Raw genomic sequence first — 25,581 nt, forward strand, 5'->3', positions numbered from 1 at the left:
CTGCAATGAAGCGATTTATTGCCTGGTTTTGGGTTTTTGTTGTGTTTTTTTTTTTTTTTTTTTTTCTCTCGGCAGCTGCTGACCTCACGTGGCAATAAAGCGTAATTACAAGAGTATACTGGGCTACAGGGAAAAAACCATTAGGAACCCACCTATTGACCTATCATGAATCGTAGAACCATAGATTCATAGAATTGTTTGGGTTGGAAAGGACTTTAAGATCATCCAGTTCCAACCCCCTGCCATGGGCAGGGACACCTCACACTAGACCAGGGATGGAGCATTTACCATTTCTTTGGGCAACCTGTTCCAGTGCCTCACCACGCTCATGGTAAAGAATTTCTGCCTTATGTCTAACCTGAACTTCCCCTGAACTTCCCCTGTTTCAGTTTGAACCCATTCCCCCTTGTCCTATCACTACAGTCCCTGATGAAGAGTTCCTCTCTGCATCCTCGTAGGCCCCCTTCGGATACTGGAAGGCTACTATGAGGTCTCCACACAGCTTCTCTTCTCCAGCCTGAACAATCCCAACTTTCTCAGCCTGTCTTCACGCAGGAGGTGCTCCAACCCACAGAATCAACATAAAATTGCTATATAAAGAAAGGCTTTTATAGTATCTTCCTAGTCTTTGAATCTGCAAGGATTTATATTTTAATTCTTCACTAGATAGCACGTAAGCTGAAATTTTACAACAACAACAAAAGCACAATAGAACAAAAATCAAGAAAGAAAAACCCCACTGACATTAATGGTATAAATTATATTTTTATAGTATATTAGGTGAAATCAATAAGTTACAGCAACATTAACAGGGATATTTTACTGTCATAGAAGTCCGAAGAACACAACAATTCCCTTATCAGTCTTTCTTCATGTTATTCCCTCAGTCATTCCTGAAAAAGCAACACTGAGTGCCCAATCTGGCCTGAAATTTTTCAGCTCTATAGTAATAGATAAGATGAAAAGAGATATATCCTTTAATTTCAAACTAGAAAAGTTACGATGGGTAGAAAGACCTTCAAAAGATCATGGTTACTTTTCATGATAAGAGTACCTGACATTCTAAACAAGCATTTGCTCAGTTTATTCAAATATGCAACTGCTATATATTTGAATTTTCTCATGCATAAGCAAGGGTGCAAAAAGCTTCCTCAATGAACAGTAACCTTAAATTTCTTAACTGGCATCTTACATCTTTTTTTCCTGAACAGCAAGTATTCCATATTTCTTTCCCTGTTATAATAGAAGTTATGAAAAAAAACCCAACTCCAGCCATCATGTTGATAACAACTTCTTAAATAATCAATACACATCCTTTCCTTAGATTCATTGCCAATGGTTTGTAACAAGACACAACTCGATGATTTAAGATATGGAAGTTATGTTTATTCATATGAAAAAAGACACTACTTGTTCTCATTGGTATTACATATTGCTAGCAAAGAAACACAGCTTGTTCCCAGCTACACCTCAAAAACAAGAGCCAAATCCTCATGTCATAGGCAAACCATCATTTCCTGACAAATGACATCAGGATTTTAAGAAAGGGTTTGTACCAACACACCATCACCAACTCTTCACATTTCTCCAATCACCATTTACCATCACCAAACAATCAAAGAAATCATAATTGTTTATGCTTTAAGGGTCCTGCCAAGTTCTTAATGGAGTTTCATGGATCAGCAGTTTTCCACATGTCTTATTTTGGGAATCAATGGACTGGAGGCTGTAACACCTGTTCACTTTGCAGAAGCTGAGCTAGGATTTATATTTACAGTCTACCCACTGGCCCTGAGCTCAGCACTGCCCAATGTTCTATGATTGCTCCCACACTTCATTCACTTCATCAAAGCAAATCTTGCTTGTTTTCTTCTGTTGCCTTTTTTGACATTGCATCTTTGCGGGAGGAGGGAAGTAAAGACACTTCTACCTCATTTCTAAATACTTCTGAAGACTGGAAATGCAGTTCATGTGCTCCTTTCCAACAACACACACACAGTTTGTCAAAGCATCTGTGCTGTAGGATCTAAATATTAACAATACTCTGTCCAAAACAGTGTTAATATTGTTCTGTAATTGAAAACTGGCATTGCACACATTTGCAACAAGTTTTGACTCACCAAAATAATGTCCAAGATTATGAATTTATACAAGGTTCACTGAATCCACAAATTAGCCCACAAAATTTGTGTTAATGAGCGTAAAGCATAAAAGAACTTAATTTGACTCTATAATCTCAGATTGACATTTAAAGTGGTCAATTTCTTTTTCATTTGTCATTCTTTTATTTATAAATGAATTGCAAATGAAAGAGAAATTTATATCATTCATATAAATGAATTTGCAAATGAAAGAGAAACTTATTTATATAGAAATGTCTATGGCATGTGTTAACACACCAAAATTCAGCTGTGGTTTTAAAGCATATGCTGGTATTCTTGCTTGAACACCATCCAGGAGCCATGGGTAACACAGGTACCAGAGCACACACTTTAGCAAATGCCAGTGATTAAAATACCTCCCCCATGTGCTGGATTCTATGCTTGCTAATGATGTGCTTGAACCTGAGCTGCTGCATCTTCATTCTGACAAGGTATTTTAGCAGATTACCTTTTCCTGAGAAGCACACCTTTTAGAAATCCCAACATTCTCTAGAGTTCCAACATTTAAAAAAACTTTTCTCCTAATAAAGTGATAGTGAAGCCAAATGTGCCTAAAGGGGGTTAGCTGTATGCATGAAACATCAATTGTCAAAACATTCCCAGACTGTAGGATCTCCTAATGTGGGAGAATTACTCCACAAAGAGGAAGTGCATTTGTGGTCAGGGCTCTTGTGGTCAAAGAAGTAACAAAGTTTAACAGAGGTTCATACACTTCTAAAGACAGAAGTTAATATAAACATGAATACTAGAGTGCCTTCTGAAGAGGGGCTCTTTATCAGGAACTGTAGCGATAGGAAAAGGGGGAATGGGTTCAGACTGAAACAGGGGAAGTTCAAGTTAGGTATAAGGAAGAAGTTCTTTACCGTGAGGCTGGTGAGGCACTGGAATGGGTTGCCCAAAGAAATGGTAAATGGCATCCCTGTCAGTGTTCAAGGCCAGGTGGGACAGAGCCTTGGGTGACATGGAATAGTGTGAGGTGTTCCTGTCCATGGCAGGGGGTTGGAAGTAAAAGATCTTAAGGTCCTTCCCAATCCAAAGCATTCTGTAATTCTATGATTCTGTGATTCTCCAGCTACCAGAAAAAAATTAGAAGGGACTGCAACAGCTACAACAATAAATGGATCAGAAGAACCAGATAAAAATACTAGAAGGCACTTACTAAGCCCATGGAACATGCAGCTGGAAAAGATATTTTCTTCATAAATTCTTTTAGCCTTCCACCCAGGAAAATCCCAATGAAAGGATTTTGTCAAGTGTCTGAATCAGAATGTCCAGCTCTTATTGGAACAACAGTTATTAATTCTGGGAGATGCTCACTAAGCAAGTAATGATTTATGTACAAAACTGCAGTCGGTTTCCCTGGTGTTACAGAGGCACCGCGCTGGCATTACAAATGGGGACATGGGCCTTCAAGTGGTAAGAACACGGTAACTCTCTGTTAATTCCAGCTTTGCCCCTAGAGCTTCTTGACAGGTCATTAAGAAGCACAGGACCAGAGGACAAATGCTTAACCAGTGATTACTGAAGGGAATGTCCACGGGTTGCTGAAAAACCAAACACTTCAGAGGCATTTTCAGGTTTTGGAAACGTTGCCTGGAAGGTTTTTAAGAATTCTATCATTTTCACCATAAATAAACTCCATTTGCTGTATCTTCAGAATGCAGTGCAGTTGAATAAAAATGTATCACTAGAAAGATACGAAAATATATAGGTAATAGCAAATTATCAAACCCTTCTTACTGCTTTAATATAAAGAGGCATAAGAATTATGTGGCTCTGCTAATTTTATGCTTCCTTCTGCAGATGAATAAAGATTTTCTGTCTTAAAACATTTGCATTTCCCCCCCCCACCCCTTAAAGTAATTTTCAATTTTGCTGGATACAGCACAATCGCATCTACTCTTTCAGCTGCAGTGGGTTGTTGAAATTGAGCTATTGCCCAGCACCTGCTCTTAGTCAGACAGCTGAAATCAGAGGTTAAGGGAAAAAATAAAGATTTTATGTCATTGTAATGCAAGTCTCCTTTTAGCTTTGCTGCAGTCAGTGTTCAATTACGTTCTGTAACAATCGCCATTACCAGAGCCAGTGCTTTTCTGTTCCTCTCTGCATGTATTAACTTTCTTGTTCACACGTGATAGCCTTCTTAGCAAAGCAGAGGAGCCTTACGAGACATTTGCCCATAGATTTAATGAGCCTACATCTTTTTTGGCCTGTTGAAGATCCTAGTGTTCAAAAGTATCTTCATTTTGAATGCTCTGAAGGAACATAACTGATATCATGGAACTTAAATTATTTCTCACTGAAAGCCTGATAGGTCAAAATTAACCTGAAATTTTATCTAGTCTCTTGAATGCAAAACACAGAACACGTAATAGTGAAAGGCTCTACCTAACTTTTTTCCTGACTGCATCCTATTTTTACAAGCTCAGGATCCTTCTCGTTCATAATTTTTATAAATTCACTGTGTAGCCCAGATGTCAATTGATCATAATATAAATCATTATAATAAAGTGACCTTGAAAAGAAAGGACATGGATAAGGTAAAAAGTTTGTGCCTAAAAATTAACCTGTTAGAAAAGCAGAGATGATAGAAAACAGTGTTGTGAACTCCTGAAAAATTAATTAAGAGTCTTAAATATTTCTCTTCTACTTCCTCCATTAAGCTTCTGGGTTCTGCAGTCACATGGCTGCCACTCAGTTTTCAGCAAGGGGAAGAAAAATTCTAGCTATCATGCCTGCAGATAAAAACCTTGAACATTCAATCCCAAAAAGCATAAACAGAATATAAACCAAAACATAACCTTTTATTTTGTTAATAAATCTCATTACTTGAATGTAGTCTGTCTTTGAGTTTTTAATATAAGATATAGTATTAGTGTAAACCTAGCAGCTGCTTTCTCAGCAGACAGCAGCTAGAGATCCAAAAAAAGATTCCCAGCTGCTATCATAGCCATCATCACCACATAATGACTGGCATGCTGGAATTATGGGTAGCTCATTTAGAGATGTCATGTATTCATATATTCTGTATTTGACAGATTAACCCCTTCCCTGTGATGCAGAAGCATACTTAACGCTCACTTACCAGCATCCAACACAACTGTGCAAAAGAGCATGACAATGATTGCTCCAATAATAGCTGAGAAAGGTTCAGGCCACACACAAGGCCACAGCAAGTCCTCAGTCTGTCACAGATACTCCCCCACAGAGAGATCTATACAACAGTAAGACCTGCTGTATGAAGTTCCAGATCTCTGATCAGCTGCCCACATCTAATGCTTTAGAGTGTGTTGCTAAAAACTACATAAATATTTAGGGTTTGTTCACAGAGCTTTTCCTTGTGCAAGAACAAAGATTCAAACTGGAATTTTCCCAGACATATGCAGAATAATTATTCCCCAAAAATTCTCCTTATCTTTACCCTTGTGGATTTGAACGTATCCTTGAGAAATCCATCCCTCATTCCATATTCATCAGAAGAGAGGACATAACAGCTACAATTAGCACACTCAAACCAAGTTTACAGCCTTGTAGAGGTACCTACCCAACATCTAATGATTTACCACTTTTCACTGATGCCACAACCACCATTAATTTCTATCTTCCACTTTCTCAATGTAGTAGCTCAGAAACAAATGACAGATATGCCAGATCAGTCAGAAGCGCTGTTGTTGTAACTGCCAACAAATCCTTTGGCTGATTCAAACATTCCATAATCATCTTACATTTCAGTGCACTGAGTCTCAGCCAAAACCCCTTCCTATCTGTGTCTCAGTCCCTACCACAAAAGAGCAAAATCTCAAGACCTGGAACTATGATGCTGTTATCAATAGTGACATAGAAAGCATCCAAATTCATACTTCTGTGCTAATAGTCTCACTGTGAAGAGAAACAAAAGGCAATTTTTGGGGGTGGCAAATGAAGTAGCCCTCAAAATAGATGACGTTTCTATTTATTCTAATGCGTGGGTAAAGTGTAAAGAATGGAAAGCTACAATAAAATTTACACATCCGTTCTTGCCATTTTCAAAGCTCTTCAGACATGTCAGTAAACACCCAGTCAATTCTGTCAGATCTATAAAAATTTTAAAAGCTGCATGAACTCTGAGTATTTATCCATTTGCAAGATATTTCTGGTGGTGTTTTGTTCCTCAGTTTCCCTTTTGTAACGTGCGATTTTAAAAAAGAGCTGATGAAACACTTTTTATTTAAGAGGCTTCTTATAGAAAAGTCGAATTCCTTTCCTCAACACTAATGACCTCCTGAGAAGCATTGCTTACTCCAAGGAAGGCTACATTACTTCCTCAGTAGCTTTTATTAAGCAGCACATTCAACTTACAGGTTGTAATGTGCTCAATTCTAAATGTGTCCAGAATGTTTACATCTATACATATCTATAGCTATAAAACCAAGTCCTGGGAATATTAATGAATTATGTCTCACAAATATCACTTTTTAACAGGTATGTGTTGTGAAGGAGACAATGAAGTGACCTGCACAGTGCCTGACAATCCAAAGCACAAGCTACACTTCAATCTAAAAGACTGACCTTGGTTTAATCCTTATTGTAAAGCCTTAATTTGCTTCCAAAATTCCTTCCCATCCTCCTGGAGCTGCAGTTCCAACACCGCTGCCTTCTGTAGCCTGATGAAATGCAAGCTGCACATAGACACATGCAGCTTGTGACCACTGCCTAAAGGAATGTGACTTCAAATTTTAGTGTCTTGTGGCTGTCAGGGCAACTCACCCTGCTCACATCAGAGAAGGGGCACCTCCCACTCATAGGAATCTTGCTTTATTTGAGGAAGAAATACAATGTGTGAATAAAAAAAAGAGCCCTCTATTTCTCCTTAGCTGGTAAATGCAGGATTTAACCTAACAAACACTTCTCTAGGGCAAGGACATCATCCTCTGTTGTTTTTCTGCTGGTTTTGTTTTTTTGGTTTTTTTTTTTTAAACCACAAGGTTTCTCTTCCCCTCTCTTTCTCACGTATTCAAGATGAAAGAAGCTTCAGTGAGCACAGTTACCAGTATTCCAATTTATTCAGCAGCAACCCCTGCGGACTGCTAACAGCAGACTGCGATTCTGCTTGGATTACAAGGTGTAGATAAGAAATTTCATCCTTAACCTATCACTGTCAATGCCGGTAAGGGAGCGACTTTTACCTATGAGAAGTCAGGCTGGGGAAAAAACTGATTTTGAGGTGTGGGGGGGAAGTATGTGGGGCAAAAAGGTAGCAGAAATAGAGAGGACACAGCCCATTAAGAGTTCTACATGCAAGTCCATAGGAAGGTAAGTGGGAAATGAAGGAATGAGACTAAAGACCAAGGTAAGTAGCATATGGAAGTAGCAACAGAAAGGAGATTAACAGATTCCAAGCAGAATTTTTCAGAAGCAATGAAAATCTCACCTCCAACATACTCTATGCCTTCTATTACACTGATCCCAGTGTAAAACAGTAGAGATGTTTGAGACCTCAGTAAATGCTGATGGATACTACTACATTACAGCCACGATCAATAAATCTCAAGTACATAATAATGGAGCCTCAAAACCTTCACATACAGACCTGTCAGTAAACTGGGACAATATTACAAATAGGCAACAATGGATAATGCAAAGATTGCAAAAATGGAACAACACAGAGACAGGTGAATTTCTCAGAGGATGGAGTGGAAGGAAAAGATGAAAAAGGCTGTAAGCTATTTAGACATAAGTGATGGAGAACATCAATAACCACACAACTGTTTTATGCGATGGACGATTCAGGAATGGAAAGAGAAAACGGTGAAAGCAATAAGATGATCTGGGATTAATTTTTATTTTCCTTTTTACAGGAACCCCTAGTAGTGACTCCATCACTCCACTTTGCTACAGTCATCACCCACAATTAAAGTCTCTGCCCACTCAGGCTAAAGAAGACCCTTTAATAATTTAATCACAGAAACAACGTTTTTATGTGCATATAAAAGACTCCTTTGATTTTGTTAAAGGTACTTACTATTTTAATGCTATTTCCATGCCTGGCTATATGTCTGGCAGATATGGCACAAACATGTACAATGGGTCATTCATGCTAGAAAAGACCAAAAAAAAAAGATAATTGCCTTTTAAGCTGGCAGAGGTTAAAACAAAGTTTGGAAAATTTTATTTTCAACCAGCTCTACTCTTGGAATGTCCAATATTATAATCCAAATACAGATGCATAATTGATTATTCTCTTCTTCCCAAGCTTACTGCTTTTCATAGTAAGCACATTCCTTGCTCCACAGTAAACAACCTAAAGCATAGCAAAGTTTATACCCTGAGAAGTGTTGTTTGTTATTAATGATATGCTTTCGAACAGCACTAAAGCTGTCAAAGTAATGGGAAGGGAAAATCGGGAAGCTGCACAATCAGCTTCTTCAGCTGTATCCCAGACCCATGAAGTTTGATTTGGGCTGCTTAAGTAAGACAGGAGATCAACTTAAAGATTAACAATAGGGGATAAACATAGTTTAAAGATAGTCACAGGAGATCTTAGGAAAAATATTTTAAGAGTATCACATAATTGCAGGAACCAACCTACTGCAGCATTAAAGACTACACAGATAACAAAGAGGAATAAAAGGACAAAGTTCTGAGATATTGAGAATAAAGCAACTAGAAAACTGGTTATTTAGAAGATAATTCTCATCAGAAAACCAACAGTAACATAGTCAAAAGCAGGAACTACGAACTGGAGGAAGTGTAACAGGTCAAACGCTGACCCAGGCTGAGAAGAAAAGCTGCTCAATTTCCACACAGCCCTCACAAACTGTCTCTTTTAAACGTGCTGACCCAACTGACACTGGGAAGTTCAGATTTGCGGACTTTTGTTTTGTTTATAAACAGCCACAGGAAAGAACACAGTGCGTCTGATGAGAGAAGTAGGGCAGCCCCACTGCATAAGAAGACAATCGTTCTATGGCTTGCATGCGCAGGACTGCACTCAGCCAGGCGGGTGAGGGAGCTTCTGCACGGAAGATGCCATTCCGTAGGCTCATCGGCAGGAAACAGAAGCTTCTCTCCTCCGCCATCGCTTGTCCTTTCCCTCCTTGCTGCTCTTTGCCCATAACTTCATTGTTTTCTGCCCTGTTCCCAGGGGGTTAACTTCAGCTCCGTGGTAGGGTCCCCTGTCTTCTGCCCAATAACAAACCGCCTCCTGACTAACGTACTTAGTTGCTGGGTAGAAACTACTCGCTTGTCTCCTTAACCCCCCTGCGCTACCCCGCCCCAGCTACCCGAAGGGGCGGGGAAGGAGAGTTTGAATAACAGGACTTTTGGTGGGCGGGACAAGGGAAGAAAACCAATAGAAGCTGCGAGTAGCTTTGATGAGCAGCGCTCACAGCCAACCGAATTGCTCAGGAAGCCTCGTCTTAAAGGAGGCGGGGCGCTCGGTTGCTAAGGCCGCGCTGTTGCTAGGGAGGCAGAATATGGTGGTTGCTGCCGTCGTCTTCCCTGTGCCGGGGCCATGGTGAAGCTCGCTGCCAAATGCATCCTGGCAGGTGAGTCCAGCCCGCCCCGTCCCATCCCATGCCATCCTCCCCTCTGGCTACAGGGGCTTAGAACAGGCTCTGTGGGGTCGGGCGAGGCCAGCAGTGGGGCGGCGCTGGGACGCCCGGCCCCCCTCAGGGTGGTGGTAGGCCGCCGTTGGGAGGAGGCCTGTCTCTTCTCGGCCCCTCGTCGAGGGGTCGCCCCGGCGGAGGATGGAGGGGGAAGAGGCGACAGGCGAGGCGGGCACCTCAGCTCCTTCGGGAACGGTGGAAATTGTGTTTCTCGTTACCTACCTCGTGTCCTCTCCTACGATATGTAGAAAACCAAGAGATTTGCTCAGGGAGGGTGTGAAGCATAGCCGGACCAGCTGAAAGGTATGGCTCTGAAAAAAAGAAAACAAATAAAAGAAAGAAAGAAAAGAAAGGAAGGAAGAAAGAAAGGAGAAGAAAAAAAATTGAAAGAGTATTTTTGCAGTGTGGAAAGGTGGGCTGAGGATGAGGAGAGTGTGAAGGGAGCAGGGTAGACAGCAGAGTTCTGCCTCATGCAAGGAGGCTCCCCTTGTGCTGGAAAGAAATTCATATCAGAAATAGGGATGATTCTGAGAATGAGGAGAAAAGGTAGAGCCTTACCAAAGAGTAGAAGGATGAAGCATATGTGCTTCAGAAAGACGTCTCTTTTCCCCGTGCAAACTGGAGGTTAACCTGAAACAAAGTGAGGTGAAAACACTGGGCTGTTTAGTCAGGATGGATTATGGAGTTGCTGGAAGTAAGTACATCTAACTGTTAACACTGCAGAAAGCAAGCTTGTCCTTCCGTCTCCTGCCCCATGCTGAAACACTGTGCAGCCTCAGCCAGAAGCACAAATCCATAAAACTGTTGTATGCAGACAACTCCCAGGTTTAACTCTGCACCAAACCCGTTTTCTTTAATCCTTTTTTTTCTTTTCCTCTTTAAGTCTCAGAAGCAACTAACCATCAACTTGCACAAAACAAAGGTGTGATCTTTGGCAAATGCAAAAGAATTAATTAAGAATCAATCTCCCTTGCACCTCTTTTGACAGCTGCTGTGGACAGCATGAGCATCTTGCCTGTCTTCTAGATTTGAAACTTACACATCATTACCAATCTGAAAATTTCCATGTCCCAACATGTAAGCTTTGCTTCAGTCTTTCAGATTTTGTTGTTCAGTGTTACCAAAGGCCCATTCTACGGCCATTTTTAATTCACACAGGTTTTTTTCGGATGACCCAGTTATGTGCTTTAATCCTCACTGGGTTTGAAGCCGCCTTCTCAATTCTGTTCACAACACAAATAACAGAAAGATCCTGTCCCATATGTAGTTCTCGTAAGTGCTACAATAATATCCATGTATTATTAAAAATACATTTTATTATAAATAATAAATAAATGAGGCAAAATAACTTAGTGAAAGAGATGTAAGAGGTAGGTAACCACAACAACCTAAAGAAAGCAAGAAAATGCAATTACATAGGTAGAAGCAAAGACATCAGAAACCGAACAAGGAACTCTGGTGTACCTATGGAAATGGTTATGAAGAGTAGAGTGGCTCATAGTATTGGGATCTGCACCAAGGTCAAAGAGAACAACAGGGGGAAAGGGCTTTTATTAACAAAAGGGAGACTATTAGCTTGACAACAGAAAGGATTTCCTGTGTTATCTCAAGGGTAATTTACAGAGGCCTAAAAGATACTGTTGTTTGAGCTGACTATGGAGATACTGAAAAGGTTTTCACCATAGAAAGACAGTTGGCGGTAGCAGGCATTTTAGAGACACACTACAGTTTCTGGCAGAATAACAGAAATATGGACAGAATAAATATTGTGGGATGCAGTACTGGCAGATGAGACCAAACTAAATGAAAAGGGCAAGGAAACTTATTTTTGGAAAGTGTAGTGATGTAATGGGCTAAGAGGGTGGAAAATAAGAAGAGAGAAAGAACAACTGCGGGTGTCAAACTGAGGAAAGGCACCACGTTAATTGAGAATTTGCACTGGATGATGTTGCTGCAGTTTGAAGCAATGAATGCTTCTCTGTCTCATTTTACAAAGACAGATCTAATTGTCTATTGAAATACAGAATAGCTTCCACTCAGAACAGAGTGTTTTCTTCCGCACAGACTTGAACTGATCAGGGAACAAACAAGCTGACTTACCAGATTTTCCTGTCTAAATATTATGAACCCAACTCAGCTCAAAGTAAGCAAGCATGCTAAAAATGTTTAAACAAGAACTACATTTGGTTAATGCATCTAAAAAGCTGTAATAAGGTCAAAATGTAGCCCTTTCTGGATTATTTATTAACAACATAATATGAAAGACTGGTATTCCAGGCTTGGCTGTCATGAGCATTCCTTTACGGGTAAAGCTGGAATCACTGAGGTATTTAGTTTGTGTTTCCTGTCCTTTGAACTATATCCAGGTTAGTGAGATAGTATGTGAAGAGAGGAAAGCCCTTTGGGAACATTAAGTCTTTGTTTTGCAAGGATTATGATATTTTTTGTGGACTGATATGGGCATACATGAATCCTCCAGTTCTCTGCCATTGTATTGGATCTTACGCAGCAGGTCAAAGCAGGCAGCTGCCAAGATTACCTGGAGTGTTGTGCAAGCCATACCAGAAAGCCTCGCTCTAGAAGAGCAAAAACCAAAGCTCCTTGGTTTTCCTTCCATACAGGGATGAATCAGCAGGCGCTTTCTCTCCAGCCTAGTGACATTTGCTTCTGTTAGGCTCAGGATGCAACTAATGAGCCACCAGCAGCATTGAGTCAGCAAGAGTTGCTCTCTTAGCAGGGTCAGCAAGAAGAGTTCATTGAGGAATGTTACCAGTTTAAACAGCTTTGTAGTATATAAATGACCTGTCTCTTCACTAAACTCAGTATATAACACAGATTTGAATCTGGGGAAATGGGTAGTCTAAGGAGAAGAAATAGCCTCCTATGCAGCTCAGTGCGCTTATCACATTGGTTTTTCTTTGCAGGATAACATCTCTGGGAATTTTTCTTAGGTAAAGACTATAGGGTAGGCATGAATTTTAGAGAAAACAACAGTTTCAGCCTGAACTGGGAGACCTTTACTGTCGTTCATAGAGCAGAAATTTGATGTCAGCACCAGTATGGATAGTTGCAATATTAATTTTCTCACATGGGTAGTAATTTTCAGGTTGTTTTATGCTTCTTGTGACAGTTGTCTTGCCTGTATTTACAGTTAGAGCATCCAACTCCTGTGGCATATGATAGTAACAGAACCGAGGAAAAATAAGATTCTCCAAGACACAACACAAATATTTTATGGTTTTGGGTTTGCAGGAGATCCAGCTGTGGGAAAGAGTGCTTTAGCCCAGATGTTCCGAACTGATGGGGCTCATTTTCAGAAGAACTACACACTGGTAAGCATACAACAGGCTGAAACGTTCTTTGAAGTTGCATAAGAAAACTAATAAGGTCTAGAACAAAAGAAATAATGTGATTTTAAGTCAAGGCATGCAAGGGGTGTTCTTACAGGATTTTCTTTCTCTTACACCTTGAATTCTGAAGAGAAATAGTTTAATATTCTGTCTTTACATTATGTAGATGACTCTTTTGAAACTTAATGCAGAATAATTTAGTTACTTTTGTAATTTTCTTGCTGAACCAATATTTTCACAAGCTTTTGTGGTGTTAGAGAGCTTCCCCCTTTAGGGAGTGCTCTATGAAAAAGCATTGCTGAAGGAGAAAGCTTTTAATTCCAGCTATTAAATGTGCATGTGGACAGTGCGCTTATCACTATGCAAACACGAAGATGTGCTGCATAGCCCCAAGATAATTATAATCTACAGAAACTGTTCCCAGATGAAGAGGATACAGTTTGCAGTCTTTCAGTGTGAGAATCAATGGTGATGACTAATCAGAAGCAGGATAAAAATAAAAGTAAATATAAGTAAAGTAAAAAAAGGAAAATATGAGTGTAGAGGAAAAAAAAACCCATACTAAAAGATGTTTATTCATTGAAATAAAGATGGAAACCAGAATTTAACGATAGAAATAGAACAAACAAACAAGCTACAAAGCAAAATGAGATAAAAGGTGGAAGAAGCACAAATAACCTCAGTCCCATATGTTAGCTGATCACATGGTTGGTGCAGAACATTTTAAGGTGTGTTTTCCAGCAGCAGTAAGATAGTGAATGTTACCCTGCAGATTTCAGCTAATACTCTTTGCTGTATATAAGCAAATCTCTGGATGTTGGTGGTTCTCTGTTTTTTTCCTTTATCTGAGCAAGTCTGTGTGGCTTTGACATGTAGGTAGGAGTGTGTTACCAGAGCTGTGAGGAGTATTGCTGAGTTCCCAGCAGTCTATGTTTGATGGGATTGTAATGATTCACTAGAATTGCCTCAGTCCAATGCGTAGTTGGTATGCAGTCGGACAGGCTTTTAAAAACTCTTCTGATCCTTGTTTTCCTGATTCTTTTTGACAGACAATGGGCATTGAACTGTTGGTGAAAGCTGTATCAATTCCAGAGACAAGTGATAGCGTGGTGAGTTTTTATGTGACATAAATTGGGTCAGAAAGAGACATCCAGAGCTCAAACTTCACTTCAGTCTCACTCTGATGGAAGATTGCTCTGCATGTTCATAGGGCCATTATTTTGCATTAAGGAAATGAGGTTGATCATGAACAATTGCTGATACTCCAGGTTTAGTTTAATCTTAAAAATGTGAGCTTTACATATTTGTGTCCCAACATGACAATTGAAACCAAAGCTGTTGCCATCTTTCTTAGGATTCTGTTCTGACTTTTAGGACACTCAGGTTTAGTTCATGTTTCTTAGAACTACAGAAGTTATAACTTAATTGTTATTTTTCTTTAATGCCATATATTCCCACTAGTGGAATGTGGACCACATGTATAGTTCTGTATAAGTAGTGCAGGTTACTGTCCTGCTCCACATACGCTGTTTCCAGTTGAGATGGAAACGAGACTTGGGGCTTGGATGTAACTCTTTTATTGATTATACATAAAAAATAACTATTTCTTTTCTCATACTACCTGAACTGGAGTGCTCTCAGTGTGGGGAACTTGTCCCTCAGGGACATGACACTGTTGTACTGAACAAAATGCAGGAGTTACAAGTTCTGGTATTTACTTTCTAAACTCTTCCCTACACTGCATTTTCCTGGCAAGAGCCTTCTTTCTGCTTCCGTTTTCAGGAATTTTTCATTTTTGACTCTGCAGGAAAAGATCTATTTTCTGAAGTGCTGGAGAAACTGGTAAGTCTTATGTAACAGTCCTCTTCTTCCAAAGAAGCACTTTTGCTTTGAAGATCTGAACTTCCCAGTCTGGCAGATGTAGCAAACTTTTTCTTCAGTGTAAATGGGAGCAATTACCTCAGTTGCCAATGCATCCTGTTCTTCCTGTCTAAAACTTGTAAAAGTACTAGAATACTTTCCAGAGGAAGGAAAGCAGAAAGTCATTCACTTTTCTTAAAATAAATAAATAAATAATAAAGGGATGTTTAACTGAGACTCTTTGTGTACTGGTGATTGAGGTTATTTTTATTTCTTACAGAAACATCTACTTTGCTGCTACTCCAACAGTGGGGTTTTTTTTGGTGTTTAAGAGGTGTATTTGATCCAACACGACTTATTCTTGTCCTTGAGCATAATATTGCCCTTGTTTCTTTCCTTCATGCATTTGTGTCCTTACCTGTACAGTTCTCTATTGTGTTATCTCATTTTGAGGGGTAGTATCAATTAATTGATGCAAGGTTTCGTAAGGTGGCTTAGTCAACCTAATGAGAAAACTAACAAAATTCATTGCTGTACAAGAGGCAATCCCACTTTTGCCCTTGCACTAGGTCTAGTTTGCAAGAGACCCCTCTAGAAGCTGGCTCAGCTTCTCAAACTGGAAGAAAGCCTTTCTACTTTTTTTTCTCTAGGATTAATTTTGCGCTTATTCAGCATGCAGAATCAGCTTCCCCAGGGATCAGATGAGTGCCAGAGCTGATACAAGTAAAGGAGCAGGACTGTGCAGACAGGAATGGGGAAAGAGAGCAAGGCCACCTCTCCCAGTGCCAGCTACCTATTTAGTCAGCTCCACTGAAATGTGAAACCTCAGCCAGGGCATAGGATTCCTGCATGTTAGGCTTCTTATTTTTGTCTTAGCATCTGTGTTTGCCGTGTTTACAAACTGGCTGTTGACCACATCAGTTTCATTAGAGCTGACAATGTTCCTTTCTTGCTGTGCAGTGGGAGCAACTCAACGTACTGTGCCTTGTGTATGATATCACTAATGAGCAATCTTTCAACAACTGTGCCAAGTGGCTGGAGAAGCTGAAGACTCGAGCAGCTGGGATGCATGTCCCAGGTGAGAAAGGGTGTGGTGATTCTTGTTATCTGCTCTCCTTTTCTATGACAGCAGTTTCCCCTTGAGATGTAGGGCATGTCTTCTCTATTTGCTTTTATCAAAAAGCAGATAAGGTATTAATATGTTTCCTTTGTGGAACTTTTTCTAGGTACTTCTGGACTATTCTTCATGCCTCCAACTTTTTCAGCTGCTTCTAGAAATGTTCCAGCAGTTATTGCTAGCAAGTCAGCATTTCTGGGGGTTTGTTTTTCCTTTGTGTTGTTTTTTTTCTGTAGGTGTTTTAGTGGGGAATAAAACAGACCTAGTTGGTCGTCGAGTTGTGGAGCAGAAACAAGCACAGGAGTGGGCTGAACAACATGGCTTGGAATACTGTGAGATGTCAGTGGTGAGTATCTGCTCCTTTCACCATCTGTGGAAGTGGGTCTTTGTAAAGTTATCTTCTCTTTCAGGTAAATAAAGATAATTGGGGTCTCCTTTCCACTTGCCATCTAACTTACCCTCAATTTTAATGTCTTCTGTGAAGCAGAGCAGAAATAGTAAAATGCTTATTCCATCGGTGATTCACAACTTTCTTATTTCTTTACAGAAAGAGATGAAAAATTTTGAGACCCCTTTCCACATCCTGGCAAAGTCATTCCACCAACTGTACAAAGAGAAAGTGGAAACCTTTCACTCACTAGCTTGAGGGCTGTGATTGGCATGACTTATTTATCCTCTCAGCTTGTTCTAATGGCGAGAATCCTGCAGGGTGGAATACAGAGTGAAGAAAAGAGATGAGCTATTCGCTTCTTCATGGTCATCTGGTAATTCAAAATAAACTAGATATAAGCAAGTGGAAAGGCACTATTCTGCAGTTGCTATCTCAGCATTCCTTTCATGTCCTCTAACTTGGTTCTGTGCTCACTGAAAGTCTGCTAGGTTGGAGGAGGCGGGGAGTAAAAGGGGAGGGTAGAATGGAAATAACCAGCTCTTTGCTTTGATGCTGTCATGTGTCTTCCCTGAACAGACTTCCTGCTGCTACAAGCGAGGATTTAGAGGTTTGCAGAAGGAGAGAGGAAGCTGACAGGATGTTTTTCAACTTAAGCAACCCAGCATATGTTTTAGGGCAAGACTGATTTAGCCCTGATGCTTCAAAAGCATTTTCAGTAGGAGGCCTACACCCTAAAATCAACACATGGAGACTGAGATATGTGGGAACTGAGCTGGTTTTAGGTGTGTTTCTAGGAGTACCCAGTGTTTGAGGCCTGTTTTAACAGCGTTACCCTTATCAATTGTAGGACTGATATGCTGATGACTAATATGTGCTTGTGACTTCCAGAATGTGGTTCTTTTCTTCAACGTGGCTCACTTTCAGTGCTTGGTAGGAACTGTCTTGCATCTGTACCGCTGACAGTTGGTAACGCAGTGCCCTCTGCTGGTCCCAGGTCACAACATTTCTCAAGAAGCTACCTCTCTTGAGGCGAGCAGGACTTCCTCCAGGCATATCCAAACTGGCTGATCTGCAAAATGGGGTCAGATAGCAAAAATATCTCTTTTATTCTAAATACGAGTGTAAAATTTGAAACAAATTCCCTTCTTCATGTGTTTTTCATCTTACGTGGTTTTGTGTCATTTTCCGTTTTGTCAGCTGAACTCAGCAATACCATGCTCTTACTAGGCTCAGACTAGAATGAGAGTCCTCTTTGTTGTTAAACTTTCCCTGCTTGTCTTTGAATTTGGGATTAAAGACCTCGATTTTGATGTTGCTAGTGGAAGCAGGGCTAAGGAAATGAAAGACAGCCTGGCTAAATTACTGTGACTCAGCCATGTCTGGCTAGAAGTTTTTTATCAGGAAGGGTAAAAGCCCATAGAGAACTGCTTTTCTGTGGGGAGTATTGATGTTGCATATCTAAGAATCTTTTTGCTAATGCAGTATGTGAAAGCATCTGTGGTCAGGTACTGCCTTGTAACAGCCTAACACTAAGAATTTCAAAACTGTAACTTTCTTTTCTCCCACATTATGTCAGCCTCCCTTGGATGTGGGAGGCTGAATTTTGTACTCCTAGGTACTACAGTGATTTTTCAGGCAGGCTTTTCAGGAATCTGTGTTTCAAGACTTGTATACATGCATTTTATAACCATATTTATGCCCAGTGCTAGGAAAAGTACATTGGATTGAACGTAAGAAATACAACCACAGATGTTGTAGCAGAGTTTATGAACCACTTAGAGAATCTGGAGAAGCAGCTGGACTTATTTCACTGATAACTGTGTGTTTATGCTAGGGAGCATGAATACCATCTAAAGAGTTTAAGTAGGAGCTCAGCCCAAAAGAAAAGAAAATGTGTAAATTCTTGTGCTAGAAGCCACCTCAAAAAAATGACAGAGCCACCTGAGAAAGCTCTTGCTTCCTCTAAAGAAGGAAGGACTAGTCTATGGGCTTAGGGTAACTAGAAAACTCACTCTTTTTTGAGTTGGATTAGCATTACTGGCATTTGTATCTTACATGGGTTGTCTTGTTAACCCTCGGAGATGTCTGTTGATTTCCATGGGCTGAGTAGAGTCTCGTCTGCAGGTGCTAATACCTTTGACTGTTAAGAATATTAAGACTATTAAGAATGAAAGTTATTTTGGATGCTGTGCTGATCTAGTTAAAGAACTAAAGAAGGCTTGATTTGATTTGGTAGCTCATTTCCCCTGGTTCTATTGATGATGTGATTACAGCAAAAGACAGATACTTTTTCATATTGAAAATAGGATGCCAGGTGTGTATGCCACCTGTGACATGGTATATGGGGGGAATGAATGCCTTGGGAATGGGTGATGAAATGAATCCTATGCAGTCTTTAACCAGGGAGTTCAATCTCTGCACCAGAAGGACCTCCCATAACTTCAAATAAACAGTCTAAATGCACCAGTAAGATGAAGATGGGTGAATGCTGTTTTATTAAATGAATGCAAAAGCTGGAGGATCTCATTAAGGGAATGCTTGCAGTGGTGATTTGTGATTTATAGGGGAGCTGCTTTTGAGAGGTTAGTGAAGAAAAATGCATCCCATGCAGGGAAAGATGTATTGCCTGAGAGAGGAAATGTATGGTCTAATTAGCTAGCAGTAGGGTTTCACCCACTGCCCCTTTCCCTCTTCTCACAGGCCATGGCTAGAATTAGAAAAGAGGCTGTGTCTAAAGCATGTTTCCCAACTTGCTTTTACAAGACTATTTCAAGCACTAAATTAATGTCCTTCAAAGTGGTATGTTTGACAATAATCATTTCAGTCCTTCCAAATGCATTTTAAAAGCATAATATATTGTCTTTCCTGGCTAATGTACTATATAATACCAGCATGGTGCAGATGATGCTTGTTGCTATTTTCTTAGCTTATGCATGACCTTGTTGTAGATACTAGTAGTGAGGAGTGCGGAGAGGTCATGGGAGCCAGATATGGGAATACTGTGGAAAACAGTTCTGTGTTTGCAGGAGTTTAGGGTAGCGACTAGGTGAGCAGGATGAGTTAAGAGACTGAAGCCATTATTAAGTTTCTCTTACTATGTTCAGTAACTGTTGTGGCCACATCTGTAGAGTGTGAATTCATGTTTGCTGCTTATAGCCTTAGCATCCCTCTGAATTGCAAACACTGTGGAGAGGAGTAGGATAAAGGCAGGAAGCTGTCTGCTGACCAGGAAGCTTCTTGTCGTGTTACAGCTCCCCTATTTTGTCCAGCTGTGCAGTGCTGCAGGTGCTCAGCATGGGTGTTACAACTCGGAATAGACCCAACTCAACCAGAACGGAAATTTCAAAAGAAGCAGGAGGAAACAAAAAAGCCCTTAATTGTTTTCCAGAATACATTGTCCTTCCTGTTCCTGCTTGCTTGTTTGATTAGACAAAAACATTCTTTTCTCCTGGGAGTCCCTCCTTCTTACCTTTCCTCTGGTCCTTGTGGTTCTGCTGCACAGAATCCCTGTTATACGTGTGCCCTGCTTTACTTAGCTTGATACATCACCAGCTGATTTTTTTTTTTTACCCTTTTAATTTCTGCATTATCTATTCCCAAGGCTGCAAGACATTTCTTCTTAGAGAGATTAATAGATGAAAGAAAACAGAAGTGGAATTTTTAGTCAAATTGTCTTGGAAGAATGAACCTTAAGAAGCTGACTTTCTGAAATTTCACTGGAAATTTGTCTGTGTAAAGTTGTCATGTTAAAGATGCTTTAATGGTTTTGTTTTGTCTTGCCAGACATATTCTACTGTGGAGTGAAATGCAGGATATAAAACTCCAGAAAGATTAGGTTTTATTGTGGGAGTTAATAGGAATTTCAAAGCTGATCATACTGTGATAAGATCTGTTCAGTCTTAACAATAGAGTGGTCACTGCTGTTCATAATAAAGCATTAAATATACTGAAATGGGGCTGTCAGAACAGTTTCTTCTATAAAGACTTAAAACTTAAGAAAGGCCATCTTTCAGAAAACTGATCTGATAAATGACACCATTTTGACCAGGGTTATTTCTAATATAACTCCAGTGACTTAAAGGGCTGGATTTAGTCTTTTATGCCAATTGGCTCCCCTGGGTAAGCTTCATTTCTTTACCCACTATACATCTTGGACCGATCTGACCTGATAGCAAAAGACACATGATGTTGTTGAAAATGAAATACTGCCTTGGGGCAGAAGGATAAACTGTGTGGCCTCCTGAGGTCCTCCCAGCAATACTTTCTATAATTCTATTAGATTAAGTGGAGAAAGAAGTAGCTTGGAAAGCACAAAACAGGCTAAGTCATAAACTAGCAATTAAACTGGGAGCTGGGCTGGTCTAGGGCAGAACACGTACAATCTATCCCAATTAAGGACTGTATCTCAAGAGAAACCAGGAGCCTGACGCAGGTGCTGACAGCAGGGAAAATGCTGCGTTTCTGTTCTGGAGGCAGCAACTGCTTTCTACTGGTGCTTACACAGATCCATGGGGGTCCATACCCTGCTCAAGGCTCTGCTCTGCTTTTAATAAATACTGCATCTATGATGTTCAGGTGGCAACTGTTTGCAGTTGTCTCATCTGCCTGTAAGAGGCCAGCAGTGCAATGGCAGAGTATCTCTTAGCAGCAGAAAGATATTCCTATTCTTGACACCTGCGTGAGGGCCCCCCCTCTGCCCATACATTCATCGTCAGTCCTTTTTGTAGCTCATATCCGCTTCTAAATGGAGAATATGCGCTTCTACTTGTTCTTAGCAAGTAATTTTCCTGTTTTGCCTCTGGTACTCTAGGGAAGCTGGGGCTAAGGGACTTCTAGGACCTTCTGGAGCAGAGGTGGAGTCTGAGAGGGAGCTTTTCCAAAGGCCATGTTGGCCCCCACAACATCTCTCAGCCTAAGGGCACATCATCTCTGTGCTGCTCTCATCTGATTTCCTCCTCCTGCTGTCATCTTGCCTAGAGAACAATGTCTTCTGTGCCAGTTGCCCTTGGCTCTGCTGACCCGGAACAACAATGCTTGGGGGAGGGAGAAAGAAGATTGCTAGTCGATCTCAACTCTTTTCAGGGCTCTTTAGCTGTTGTTACTCCCAATCAAAGTCACCGGAGAGATGGGGATGTTGCTCAGCCTAGAGTGTAATTTTCTGGCAGAAGACCCCCAGCTGAGTCCTGGCAGCCTGATCTTGGCTCTTTAGAGCTTGCTGCAGTGTAACTTTCACAGATGCTGCCTGTTCTTGAGAACAGACTCAGAGTTTTGGTCTTGGTTTGTTTTTGTTTGTTTGATTTACTCCTTGGGGGTCTTTCTCTCATTCCTCTGTCACAGCTTCACATATTTCCTCCCCTAGAGCTGTTTGTCAAGAGAAGCCTGGAATTGCTCTCTTTCCCAGTCTCTGAGATAAAATTCAAATCTGGCAATGTTGAAAAGGGAAATGTGACAGAGCCTACATGTCAAGCTGGGGTCAGGGATGGGGTCACTTTTGATGAGTTTCCCTCCAGCCAGATCTGCATCAATTGGAGAAATGTGGAGCCTGTAATCTTTCTGCACAAGTACTGGAAAAATACACAGTATGAGAGCTTCAAGTTAGGGACAGCAAGCAGAAAGCTATAAGGGCAGAAATGAACAGCTGCTGTGTCCCAAACGGGACAAGCAGGAGCAGTAGGGGAATAGGAATATGTAGGAAAAAGCAGGGTCTGTATCCCTCCGTGAAGAGCCCAAAGGATTTGCTGAGGCAGAGTTGGTGGGGTGGGAACACCTAAGGCTTTTCCCAGCTTGTAGAGTGATGTATGGAAATAAAGTGGGAGGAAAAGTAATTTTTGCATGAGCCGTTGGGGGAAAATGAGGATACAGGGTAGGGCTGGATAATGCTGCAGGTGGGAGGGCCCGTGAGAATTAATTCAGGGTGAAGACCTTGGGGCCAAGGCCAGTTTGGGGAATTCAGAGCCACAATGAGTAAGGTCAATGCTAGCCATCAGTTTAGGTTCAAGATGTAAGGCATACATTAGACCAAGGCAGGATGAGTTAAAGGTTGCATGAGACCAGGGTTCGATAGGGCAGTAGCAGGAATCCAGAATGATAAGTCTACGAGTACTGCGGGCAATGAGAACAGCAAGCTGTGATACTGTGAGGAGCAGTAGCTGGAGAAGCCATAAAAAATAGAGAGGGTAAGCTAAGGACACCATCAGACTGCCAGAGTGGAAGCATGTGAAGAGATGTTGGAATTCCAGATTGAGTACAGTTCTTCAGAGGGGATTTCTGAGTGGAGGGAAATAGACACCTACAGTTGTTACCCACACATCTTTGTAGCATTTAAAACACAAATTAGTTCCAGCACTAGCTCAGTTTTCTTTTGCTAGAAAGTGGGGTGATCTATTCTGGTTTAAACTTTTTTTTTTTTTTGGGAGAGGGATGGGAATGACATAAACTCACGCCTAATTGTGCCGCAGCACCCTGACTACATTATGTTCATCCATTCAGGGAACAGACAAGGGAACCTACACCTCACCCAAGCAAGCAGAAGTGCCCACTACAACTTGAGCATTGACATCCCCACAATGGAAACTTCACAGTCAGTTCATACAGCAGAAGACCTCCCCAGAATATCAGTATTTAACCTCAAGCAACAGAAAAATACAATGTGCATGAGATCAATGTAAAGCAGATAGAAATCACTCTTTTGTGAATAAAATTAAATACAATAAAAAATGCCTTCTGCTCTACATGGCAGGAATCTCTTTTCTGTGTTGGTTTCCTTTCTCTGCTTTTGCTAAATTATTTTGATTCCTGTGGAGCATCACTCTCAGTCTGAGCTGGGCATGGCCACTGTGTGCTATTTCTAGGACTTTTGGTTTTGTGATATTTGGTGGCTTCAGTCTGGGGGCCACGAAACTGGAAGTTCTGACATTCAGGTTGCAACCGAAGCATCAGACATAAAATTAGCTTGTAAGGACAGCAGAACAGAGTATCTAGGAAAGATGTCTTGCAGGGTTAAGATAATGCTTTTCAGTGCTGTTGTCAGCAGAGAGATCAGGCTGCAGTGAATGAACGTGAAAATGTTAGCTGGGGAAGGAATGCTGGCGGGTTTGGAAACAGGTAGCAAGGCTGGGTAGCAACAACGTGGGTTTCTTGTAACTGAGGTAAATGCAGAGGAAAGGATTCCTCTTCATTGTCCATGCCTCTTGCTTTTTTTCCTCCTGACTGTCCCTGCACATGAAGGTCTTGCAACTATTCATCCTCATGACTCTGCTCACCTCCCATGTGAACAGCCCTCCCCATTACCATAATGCTGCTTAGATTCCCTTTTCCATTTACTTTTGTTTCTGGGGTTATAAGCTGCTATCAGAAAAAAAAACCCACACTGGTCTTTCTATCCACTACCATCCTCTCCTACCCCTTTCCTCTCCATCTGGTGCTAGGTTAGAATTTGTGCCTTGTTCCCCTGGCACAAAACTGGACTGGTATAGGAGCAAAAGAGCTGTGCCCATGTTGGATGTGTGTCTCTGTATGGGTGAGGGGCATCTGAGGCAGGCACCCTTTCCTCCTTTTATCAGAGCGTGCTCATTTATTATACCATCTGTTTTCCCAGTGCTGGAGATGATGCTGGGGATATGTGACTTGGGGCACTCAGGCAGAAACTGGCCTGCACAAGGCCGGCCATGTGTTTGCCTCCTAGCAATGCAGCGGTCAGCAGCAAATTCTTTGCTGCTGCCTCCTCTCAGTATGGGAGAGAGCAAGTGTGGGCCTGGGTGTGCAGGAGACACAAAGGGATGAAATGTGCAAAAGGGGGGCAGGAATGGGAGAGGGACTGGGGTACACGTGTATCAGCTGGAGAAAACTGTGGAGACAGACAGATGGGCAGACTGGGGGAGAAGGAAAGAGGAACGGATTGTAGAGAGGGAAGGACAGAAGAACTGGGGGGAATGGACGCACAGAAATGAACTGGTTGGGGGACAGCAAGAGAAAGGCTGTGAAGGAAAGAAAGGCAGATTTGTCAGGTGTGTGGTGAGGAAGTAGATAATCTGTGGGAAATAAATGTGTATAAGCTAGGTACTACAGTAACAGGTAAGTGTATAACTACAGAGATGGAGATAAACAGTGTGTATATGTGTGTGTGTTGGGGTGTGTTTATATAGGCCTGTGTGAGGAGAGCTGAATGATTGGCAGTAACAAAGAAGAGCCACAAGGAAAGAGCAGAGAGATAAAGCAGAGGAACAAAAGAGCAAAGGTAAAGATGAACCATGGGGAAAAGAGAGGCATGGGAAGGCAAGGCAGCCCTTGTAGTGCAAACAAGAACTGGGATCTGGTGGGGGGATGGAAGGGGATTCATATGGGAAGAAGGGAGACTAACGGCACTCCTGTGTTTGTGGCTGAGGTTCTCTTACTGAGACCTGAGAGAGGATGCAGGGCAGAGATCAGAGCACAGTTCCTCAGTACTGAACAGAAGCATTTTTATGTGTGCAGGGCTCACAGTGAGTGAACACAGAGACCCAGTGGACCTAGGAGTGTAAATGCCACTGTGCTAGTGCAGATGGTTTCCTGCCTGCTGAACTGCAGTGTGACCCTGAGCATCTGCAGCCTGTGGCCTGCTTCTTTCCAGTTTACCTGCTTGACTGCTAGGAGCTGTTTAAGATGACAGCTCAGGCATTTATCTATCCTTTTCTCCCCCCTCCTCTTGCCCTTTTCCTCATGGTGTACTCACAATGGAACAGGAGACATGAAAAAGCAGTGCTCAGATTCACAGGCACCTTCTTAATTCTACTGCCTCATATAATAGACACCACCTTGCTTTGCTGCCTGAGTCGACCTCCCCCCTTCCCTTTGACCATTTCTTTTCTCTTCTGTTCTTTTCTCTGCCTTTTTTCATCTCCTCCTTTCTCTTCTTTCAACTTTCTATCCTTTAAAATTCTTACTCTTCCCTGTAACCCCAACCCCCTTTCTCTGTTGTGTTCTAGACTCCCAGTTTACATGCCTCCCCTTGTTGTTGCAGCTTATTCCCTCTGGTTGCCCTGTTTCTTCTGCTCCTTTTTATCTCTCCCCAGTTCCTCAGTCTCCTTCTGTCTGTGCCAGTCTGCCTGCTTTCCCTCACTCACTGTCTGTCTCTCTA

At 41.4% G+C, this 25,581-nt stretch overlaps 1 protein-coding gene across 2 annotated transcripts; it reads left to right on the plus strand.

Moving 5' to 3' along the window:
- The first annotated feature begins 9,599 nt into the window (after nt 1–9,599).
- IFT27 (intraflagellar transport 27) lies at nt 9,600–23,182 on the plus strand. 2 transcript variants are annotated; one of them, XR_004080760.1, is made up of 8 exons: nt 9,600–9,688; nt 13,001–13,080; nt 14,148–14,207; nt 14,881–14,940; nt 15,919–16,036; nt 16,312–16,421; nt 16,623–16,839; nt 22,956–23,182. XR_004080760.1 is itself a non-coding variant. In XM_005150388.3 (7 exons), exons 1-7 carry the CDS (start codon nt 9,655–9,657, stop codon nt 16,719–16,721), a joined length of 561 nt encoding a protein of 186 aa, XP_005150445.1. In that variant the 5' UTR covers nt 9,600–9,654; the 3' UTR covers nt 16,722–18,294. The 2 variants fall into 2 exon arrangements, 1 of the variants encoding a protein (XP_005150445.1); XM_005150388.3 differs by lacking the exon at nt 22,956–23,182 and having other exon boundaries at nt 16,623–18,294.
- Nucleotides 23,183–25,581: the final 2,399 nt, after the last annotated feature.

The sequence above is a fragment of the Melopsittacus undulatus genome, chromosome 5 (genome assembly GCF_012275295.1).
Source record: "Melopsittacus undulatus isolate bMelUnd1 chromosome 5, bMelUnd1.mat.Z, whole genome shotgun sequence".
NCBI lineage: Eukaryota > Metazoa > Chordata > Aves > Psittaciformes > Psittaculidae > Melopsittacus > Melopsittacus undulatus.